Below are 9,904 nucleotides of genomic sequence, written 5' to 3'. Positions count from 1 at the left end.
CATTTGATGATGTGCTCTGCATTTTTTGTTTTGTTCACCTGATGTTTTGCATTTTCTATGCTTCTAAAAAACTTGATTCTATTAGTTGCATATTTCACTGGAATTTACCTATTTCCTTTCAAACAGCTATTTACATAGTTTAAAGTGATTTTGTATAATGAATAATGCTTTCATGAACTCAAAGGGTTTTTTCCTCCTAATTGCAGACTAATTCCTTAAGATAGATTTCCAGAAATAGTATTAGATCTCCAAATAAATAGAAAGTCTTAAAAGCTCTTGAATCATAGTGCCAAATGCTTTCCAAAAGCGTTGTGCCAGTTTTCATGCCAGCCTGCGAATATATTGAGTGTCCATTTCACAGCAAGCAGTGGCAGCAAAGAATGTTTTGATGTTGACCTTTAAATCTAGAAGAATTGACTCATGGCTCTGCTAGGCCTTTATCCTGAATCACATCTAGATTCTAAAGGTGCTGGGATCAGGTTTGGGAGAAGGAGGACCTGGCTACCCCCATCTCCTCCAGCTCTCTTCAAGTTCTGTGGTGATACCTTCGCTCCCAGGTAAGCTCTCATTTAATGCTCTGCCCTTCTGGATGCATGAAGCAACTGACTTTCCCTGCTTTCATTGTTTTGATAAGTTGGACGGTGTGGGACTAAGTAGTGAGTGTTTGAAATGCCATTCTCTTGGAAGCTGGGGGCAAGAATAGGTTTGACTCTCTCCTTCACCCTGCTGGGGGCTCTGTATGGTCATTGGAGGCATCCCAGGTGGTTCAGAGTCACCTGTCCATGTCACCTGTCCATGGGGTACTTCTTGGTTGTAGCCTGAGTTACTGATACTTCTTTAGCTAGAAAATCATTAGCAACTCTGGAGGTCAAGTGGCTTTTCTCTAAAAGGTTGTTATGGGATTCCGAACTATCACGTGCCGATAGAATGTTTTCTCCGAGGAGAGGAGGCTGTGAGGGAAGGGACTCCTGGTCACCCCGAGCCTCTCATAGCATCCAGCACAGTTGGCCATCCTGGCTTTGAACCACTTGGACTTAAGGGACTTGAAGCTCTTGCTTCTCTCTTTATCACATTGGCTGCATCCCTTGGTCCTTCCCTCCGGTGTCTTTGTCTTCTCCCCCTCAGACTTGCATGCCTCCCAGTTTTACCTAGCCTCCGTGTGCTACTGACTCCCAGATTTAAACTTCTGGCTCACTCTCTCGTGAGCTCTAGATAATCATCTGGAACTTAATCGATTTGTGTATCTAACAGGCATCTTCAGTACCACATGTCCAAATCCGCATGTGCAGTATGTTCCCACAAATTTATGCTGACTGAGAACTAGGTCTTGCAATGACAGTGTTTTCTTAGAGTCTTCACTAAAACAATAACGTAAGGGGTTAGATTATAAAAAATGTCAGTATAAGACTTGTAATACTAAAACGAATGTCTTCCGCCTCATGTTGTAAGCTTTAGATCCCATCATTTTCTTCTAGTAGGAAGAAGGTTTGCCTACATCCTCCCGAATGACTGAGTCCAGAAGCTCTTGCTCAGGGCTTTCACCTGTGGGAGCGCTCATGCCCCTGTGCTGGCAGACACTGCTCCTGGTTCTCAGGTTAGTGCTTTTCACGTCCGCTGACAAGCGGGAGTCAGGGCGGTTGGCACGGGGGACGAGCTGCCGGCCTGGCGGTCCACTGTCCGAGCCCTGGTAGAGCATGGTGTGCGTTGATTTGACTGTGACTGTGCTTTTGTCCTCATAAAAATGTGGGGAAAACAGAAGAGATGAAACATTAATAACACAGTCGACACAAATCCAGAGGTCACTAGGTATTCCAGAAGTGGTGTTCTTCAGTCTCCGTGGGACTTGGCCCTATTTGTACAGAAGCTGGTGGTCTGTGTCTGTATGGTGGGTAAGATGATTTTGTTGACACCGATGGAAATTCGGGTCAGCTGAAGAAGTGCACCCCTTTCAGAACGAGAGCCTCCTGCGGGCCTCAGGGAGGAGGAGAGCACAAGCAGTTTTGGTTGACCAGGAGTACTCTGTCTCTTCTCTTCGCTTGTCTTCGTTCTCGTCTCTACAGTCTTTCTTCACACGGTTTCTCCCGAGTCCCACTCGTCCAACTTTTGTAAGTTGAAGTCAAAGAATGTTTCCTGTAATCTTCAAGTAGAAACATCCTGGGTTAAGACTGGGGACAGCCCTGCTTGGGTCACCGTCCCTCTGCACTAGCGGGCTGGGCTTCTGTGGTGAGCCCCAGTGGTGGTGGGGGTGGACGCGGACACTGTGAAGTGGGAGAAACGTGTCTGAAAGTGGATGCCCGTTATATGATCTTGAGCTGAGGAGGGCCGTAGCAAGCTTGAGTTACATGTAAAAAAGACAGGAAATGCGTCTAAAAGGTGAAGTCTTAAGAGGTTGATTGGTTTTTTAGTGATAAGTTTACAGGCTTACGGAGCTTGTCGAGGAGCATAGCGTGCAGCACTCCCTTCACAGTAATAAAAGAAGGCTGAGGCTCAACATCTTCCTACGAAAATTTGAAAGAAAATTGGTAAGACGACATCTTCATTTCTCACAAGCTCTCTGAGCAATGAAAAAGAAAACCACTTTCGTCTATCAAATGTTGTGTTAGGTACGTCAAGAGAGCTAGAATTCAAGGTGAGAATTATTAGACAGTAAATTTTATCCATATTTTATCTTTAAGTGATTGCTCGTATCTTAGTTTTTAAAGCTAAATATCCACCCCCTAACTAGGGATTTAGTATCTTCTGACTGTTGGAATGAAAAATCAGTTTTTAAAAAAGATTTATTTAAGAGAGAGCATGTGCATGTATGAGCGGGGTGGGGGTAGAGGCAGAGGGACAGGGAGAGAGAGAATCCTTTAGCAGACTCCCTGCTGAGCACAGAGCTCAGTGTGGGGGCTTGATCCCAGGACCCCGAGATCATGCCTGAGTTGAAATCAAGAGTCGGATGCTTAACCAGCTGAGCCACCCAGGTGCCCCTGAATTCAAAAACTCATTTTTGAATTAAGACTGTTGCTTGGCTCTTGCCCACTCGGCCTTCAGGAGTGGGTCATGTAGGAGAGTAGGGATCCTTGTCCGGTGTCTGAGTGTTCCGTGTCCACGTTGTTGACCACAGCACTCCATCATCAGATGCCAGAGCAGGGGAGAAGCCACGTCATATCCCACCAGGTCAGGGGCACTTACCCTGTAGCTTTCCCACTTACTTGATGATGCAGCGATGTACATGCCACGTAAGATTGTAGCCTGGGGAGAATCAACCCCATGCCGGGTGTCACAAGAACCAGGCTCCCGGGTATGCCCCCTTTAGGGGACCTTAATCTTGGCTTCTTTAGCCTCTGTGGTTAGAGTCCGGATGTGGGAAACAGAGCACCCTTTCGTTGTCAAGGACATATTGCTTAACCACCGCTAAATTACGAAGCTTTTAACTTCTAAAGTGTCTATCTCTTCCAAGAGGTTTGTTATTGAGAGAGTCATTGTACTTTGGACTTATACGTGAAATTACAGGGTTTTGATTGCTTGATAAAATGACTTGTTGGCTGTTTCCTTTCTTTCCTCACTCACCAGTTTAATGCAGGTGTTTTTTAGAATAGCTACCCAACACAGAAGGCTTACTCTTTAATCCGAGAGCCCTTGGGAGAAGTATCTTACTAATATTTAGCAAAACAAAAAATACTGGGAAACACATTTTAGAAAACAAATGAAAAGGACTAATTTACCAATTATAGATAAACTACAAAAAAATAGGGCAACAGAATAGAAAAGCGAAGCACAAGAAGCATATATCCCTAAACGAACAAACCAACCTGCCACCTCTTTATTTTCTCCCTTTCTCTACGCCTGTTTTTGATTTTTTTCCAGAGATTTCTTAAATCCATGGGAAGAACTCTAGTGTCTTGAAAGTTCTTGGCTGCTTTTCTTCCAGGTTTTAGTGTAATCCTGAATCTCTGCAATACAAAAGTGCGACTTCTAATGCCTTAACTTACAAGTACTTTTTTGCTTCAAGTAGAGGAGTGCACTGGGTGTGTGCGGGGGGGGGGTGTTTCTTTAGAAGCATATCATTCTTTTTTCTCCCCATTTGTCCTTTCTTCCTTTTGAAATTCACTCTCTGAGTGACTTTATGGAGCAGATTCCTGTCTGGTGTCCCCCCGCCTCCCTCAGCCTTTCCCATAGTTAGATGTTTGAAGTTTGGGTTTATGTCATTTTGCCGCAGTTCTCAAGCATACCACTGAGATGTTTTAACAGCTTCATTGATGTACACTTTATATACAGTCAATGTCACATATTCACAGTGTACTGTTTGATAAGTTTTGACATGTGTGTACCCATGAAACCATCAGCACAGGCAAGCTAGGGAACATACCCATCACCCTCAGTTTAAAATTAGAAGCTCTGTCAACAAAAATTTGGAATATAGGAAAGAGAAGGAAGTTACTTATAAACCCTAACATTTAAGATGCATGACCTTTGGTGTCTCTTTGATTTAACGTGGTATCATGAACACTTTTCCATAGTTACATGGTCTTAATAATGGCAAGACTTTTTCAAGAGTTGACCGATGACACATTAAAAACACCCTCTCTACACATCTAACATGATGGTACACAGAATGTTTCATGTTGGGGGTAGAAACCAATTTTCAGCTGCTCTCAAAGTCTCTGAAACAAGGAGCGGGGCTGGGAGGAGACAGTGTGGGAGAGTGCAGGTGGGTCTGAATGGTCCCTGTCCGCCTGACCAAATGCTCCTGTCCCGCGGGCTGTGGGAGTAGCTTTGGAAGGGAGAACAGGCATGCCTCAGAGAGCTTGTACCTGGACCTGTTGGTGAAGCTGCAGCAGCGGGCTGACGAGCATGTGCAGGTGGTGGGATGTGTTCAGTTGTTGGAGGTCCGTGTGGCATATGGGAGAAGTCTGAATTCGAAATAATTTAGGAAAAACCACTGAGGGTTTTGGTGGGTGGTGTGACAGGATCCTCATGGTGTGTAAAATAACCTCAGTGTTGATGAAGAGGTAGACCTGTTTACTTTACGTGTGTGCTGTTCTGTTTCCCCCAGCTTTATGGAGATCTTGTTGACAAATAACATAGGGAAGTTTAAGTGTGCATTGTGAAGATCTGATAGGTGTATGTTGTGAAACCATCAGCACAGTGAACTAGGTAATAGCTCCATCCCCTCACATAATTCCTTTTTCTTTGGGGTGAGAACATTTAAGATGTACTGTCTGAACAGCATCGGACTATGATATAATAGAACGGTGTTAGCCCTAGTCACCATGCTGTGGATTCCCCAGAACTTAGCTCACAGCTGTGTTCCCTCTGATAGCATCTCCCTGCTCCCCAGCACCTTCACTCTAGTCTGTTTCTAGGGGTTTCTAGGGGTTTGGCTTTCTTAGGTCCCACGTGTCAGTGAGAGCGTACAGTGTTGGTCGGTCTGTCTGGCTCAGCATGGTGCCCCGAGCCTTAGAGAGATCATTCGGAGGTCCTCAGACCTCTGTCGGTCACTGGTAGGAGCAGGAGGAAATGGTTGGGAAGGTTTTCTGTGCATTGAGTTGCGTTGACGCAGCAACGGCCCAAGTGGTGGTGACATGCCGGCTGGGGGGTGGGGGTGGGGGTGTGAGGCGCGCCGCCCGTGTCCAGAATTTGCTGTTTGGTTGAATGGCGTCCCTGACAGTTCTTAAGGGAAATGGGGCAGGGATTTTCCGGAGAAGACTCCATTCTGGACGCCTGTTATTGTTCAGTAGTACGAGGCTCTGCCCAGTGCTGGATTGTCGGGCTGAAAGATCGTCTCCTCCGCTGTTTTGGGCCTATCAGACTCGGAGAACTAGACGGGCCGATGCAGGCGGTAGGCAGAGGCGGAAGCCTGGGGTGGGGGGGTGGCATGGCTTGCGCTCCTCGTTCACGTGTGGGACCCGCCTGCGGGGGACTGCCCCATGCGCTGCGCCTCAGGTGCCTTGCGCTGCTGGGGTGAGCCTGAGCCACTGCTGCTTTGGGAAGTCCAAGGCCGGCGGACAGGAAGTGCGGGGCAGCCGGCGCGCTGCACCCTGGGAGGGCCAAGATGGCGGCCCGCGGGGCTGACAGCGTGAGGCCCTGCACGTGGTGAGGGGGCTTTCAGGGTCGAAGCCGACTTTCCTGCAGAGTGCGCATTCAAATCACCGCAGGCCATGTTCGGAACAAAGGCCTGTGACCCCGACCGCAGTGGAAAGGGGTAGGCCTGTGTGCTGGTAATTCATGCAGGAAACTGGGAGCCAGCAGGCAAAACCGACTTGGTGATCCAGTCCCCCGCAGCGCTGGTGCACGGTCCCCAGGCCGAGCGCCCCCACTCCCAGCTGAAGAGTACTGCGTGTGCCCGAAAGCATTCCAGGGACGCGGGAGGGGCGCCCTCGGACCAGACTCTGACGCGGGCATGCGCGGGCCGAGGTCTGGCGCTTGCTCGACGCAGTTACTGGACTTCCACGGATGTCTAGTCAAAAGTGGTCTAGGTAACCTGTAAAGAAAAGGTGAAACATTTAAGATGTTTAAAACACACACACACACACACACACACGAAACCTATCAGATATAGGTAACTCAGTATATTAAGTTATCACCAGTTATTTTCAGTGTCTGTAGTTTGTTTCACACATACTGGGGCTACAAAATTGACGTGATAGACATGTCTTAAAAGTATTTCCGAGACCACCCATTCAGAGTTTGACAGTGGGATGCCCAGGTTTGAAGACCCCCTTCCCCTCTATGCCGCTCCCTCATCTGCGTGGAGAACAGGGACTCCCGTGAGTCTCCAGGCTCCGAGGGCTCTTCTTTCCTGGAGTTAGCCTCCCTTCCTCTGTGTCCAAAATAAGGCTGGGGGGGGGGGTGAGCAGGGCAAGCGGGGAATGTTTTAGGGTGGTGGTCTTTGAACTGGGTTTTTAACAGTGTTCATCAGAATTGGAAGAATAGAACATGTCAGAATAGGTTGCAGTGGTAACGGCAAGTATTGTTCTGTGAAGTTGTGTCATTTCTCTGAGTGTCCGTGTAGGTACTGGCTGGTAGTCTGTACAGCATGTTTATCACCGGCCTCAAAACATTGACAAATGTTCTGCTGTTTTGGCAGATGAATCGATGTGGGTTGGGCATTTCTGCATTTCAGGGTATGCCATTATGGGGGTCCCCGGGCTTTCTTAACCTTCGGCCTTTATATTGTGGCAGAATCCTTTGGGGTTTTGTTTGGTTTGATTTAAGGGGCTTCCTGGTAGTTGGTGGTATAAAAGGTAGTTAAAATTGGAAATTTAAGGCACAGAGGTGGCTTTCTGCTTTTTCATTTCAGTGTTGTAAGCAGAATATAAAACCTCTGGTTGACTTTTGGTACAGTAATCACTGAGGATTCATCAGTGGTTCCCAGGAAAACAAGGTAGGATAGGGCTTTACATTTAGCAGGCACTCAGTGATATCTCTGTGGACTGAATGAATGAATGGATGAGGAGAGCCCTGAGCACTTGTCTAGGATCCCTGAACTATTTATCGGCGAGTGAGGAAGCAGGAGTGATGGTAGGAGCAGAGGCAATTATTGTCCCCTTATTTCTGTGCTATATATTCTCTTGGAAGGAGAGAGATAAGGAGACAGGAATTCTAAATCGGCAACTGGTTGTTTAAAAGTAATCCCTGTGGCCAGTTTTGTATCTGGATGGCCATTCTTTTTTCAGAGAGATGGGTGAGCCCTTTGTACAGAGAGCTGCTGCTGGTTTTAGTTTTAGGGATATTGACCCATGGTTCACTTTTTCTTTTCCCCAGTTATCGAAAAGTTGGATGTTAGGAAGGCTGATTGCTTTCAGGGAGTTGTCATTTTCCTCCAGGGGGATGTTCGGATGAGGATGGAGGCTACTTTGCAGGGGCAGCAGCTGCTGAACAGTTTGGGGATTAGGTGCACATTGGTACGTAGCCGAAATCTGCTTCCTGGTTCCTGAAATTGCGTTCCTTTGCCTCGAGGATGAGTGTTTTCTCCCCTCTCTCTCTCCTTACATTCACTTATTTCTCACTAGTAATGCTTCTGATAACCTTTCTGTTTAGGGGAGCTTCCTTGAAAGAGTAGTTGACAGCTAGTATTGAGCAAATTAAAAATGTTGCTTCTGTCGTCTCTTAGTTTTTGCTCAGAATTTAATTATGAGTGGTGGTAGCAGAATGTAAAAAATTAGCTGCATATTATTTAACCGTTTCGGTAATGGCAGAGGCAGAAATGCCTTCCTATTGTTTGGATGGCAGTATGAGGCGTGATTTATCCATATTTTGTGTTGGAATTTAAGTTCTAATAATTTCTAGAAGCATTGGTAGTGGAATTTACTTAAGTGGTTGAATTCTTAGTTTGCCTAGTGGGTTCGGGTTGCCTCCATGGGGTCAGATATCTCACCTGTTCTGATGGTTCTAATTATGTCGAGATTTTATAGAAGAGACTAAATTAATTGCCACCCTGTGACTTAGTACTGCTCTGTTGAGATTCTTTTGATCATCTGAATGAACACTTATTTAATACTACAGAAGTAAGAACCTGTGGTGGTTACTTTTGATGTGGATGTATACTGACCTTTTATATACCAGATAATGGTCTAAATCATGAGCCAGGATCTTAATAATGCCTGGGTCTTTTTAGGCTTGGGTTGCAAGCTGTCAGTCATCAGCCAGAAGGTCGTTCTGTGTTACCTGGACAGATCTTTTTATCTGAAAGGTCTCTGGTGGTGTCTCTGAGCCTTGAAGGGTAAGGTAAAAGAATTTGGAGGTATATTTGTGTATGTAGTTTGGTTGTATCATTGTGACTAGAACTTTAATCTGCATTTAAAGTGGCTGGCACATTTGTCAGTAGACCGGCAAAGTTCTCCTAACGACAAATGGAAGAAATATCCTTTTTTCCCCCCCTGATGTTCAAGGTTACATTTGCTGGTCTGAGCTCTGTAGATTTTTAACACTTAAGCCGGGCATCTTCAAACCTTGATTTAGTCAATGGGCACTGTTAGTATTTTATTGGAATCCAGCATTGTCCCCTACAAAGTGTGGTAGCACCTTTGTTTCTTGAACATCTCAACCAGCTCTCTCTTCAGAAAAGAATATTTTTCTTTTCAATTTTTATATATGGATACAATATAAATATAATTATCAATACTATTTATAGCTATGTTCTTGTGAAACTGCATTTCAACTACAGATCAACAGAAGAACAAATGTAGTTAGGCTGCTTTTCTAGTGTATCTTAATTTGAAGTTCATGTATATGAGTAAAATTAAATTTATTTACTTCTCAACATCTAGTATTTTTGCACTGTTTCCAGTGAGTTCTGAAATAATTCTCGTGCCTTACATGTGACTCCCTTAAAATGACACTCAAAGGATTTGTGTGTGGGGGGGAGGGCATGGGTGGTGGAATGAAGGGAGGATTGGTGTGGGGAAAGGTGATTAAACACGTTATGGAACTAGAAATTTGAGCTCTCTAAGCTTCTGAAAATAGGTAAGATAGGCTCTAAAGTGTACTAGAGCATTATCCTTTATTAGGAAGGATATGTAATTGGTTATTTTTGTGGTTATGATTGAAAACTAGGCCCTTGGCTTGTCCTTAGGGAGTATCCAACAAAGTTCTGTATTTTCTTTGGCTTAATAAGTAATATTTACACATTGAAGTAGTAATCTTTAAAAATAGGATTAAAAACAAAAATAGTGTATACTTACTATAGAAAATTGATAAACTGTGGAAAAGTAAAGGGAACACGTTCATCAGTCAAGGAGTATTTATTGATTAGCGTCACAAAGACTTATTATTGCTGGCATTTACCGTTGTCTGGGTTGTGTATGTAGCCAAGGTAAGAGTCTCTATACTCAGGGGGTGTATTATCTTAGTAGGGGATGGAGAAGCAATGTGTACCAGTAAATCAGCAAGTCAGTTATTCTCAGGTTAAGTGTAA

General features: G+C 45.1%; 1 protein-coding gene across 1 annotated transcript in view; it reads left to right on the top strand.

Moving 5' to 3' along the window:
• The first annotated feature begins 1,541 nt into the window (after positions 1–1,541).
• ENAH (ENAH actin regulator) overlaps positions 1,542–9,904 on the top strand; it is a 112,879-nt gene continuing 104,516 nt past the window's right edge. Inside the window, exon 1 of the mRNA XM_034667631.1 lies at positions 1,542–1,594. Coding sequence (XP_034523522.1) covers positions 1,557–1,594 — 38 coding nt within the window. The 5' untranslated portion in view covers positions 1,542–1,556. The remainder of the gene's footprint in view (positions 1,595–9,904) is intronic.

The sequence above is a fragment of the Ailuropoda melanoleuca genome, chromosome 8 (genome assembly GCF_002007445.2).
Source record: "Ailuropoda melanoleuca isolate Jingjing chromosome 8, ASM200744v2, whole genome shotgun sequence".
Lineage (NCBI taxonomy): Eukaryota > Metazoa > Chordata > Mammalia > Carnivora > Ursidae > Ailuropoda > Ailuropoda melanoleuca.
This window is presented reverse-complemented; position numbering and strand designations above follow the sequence as displayed.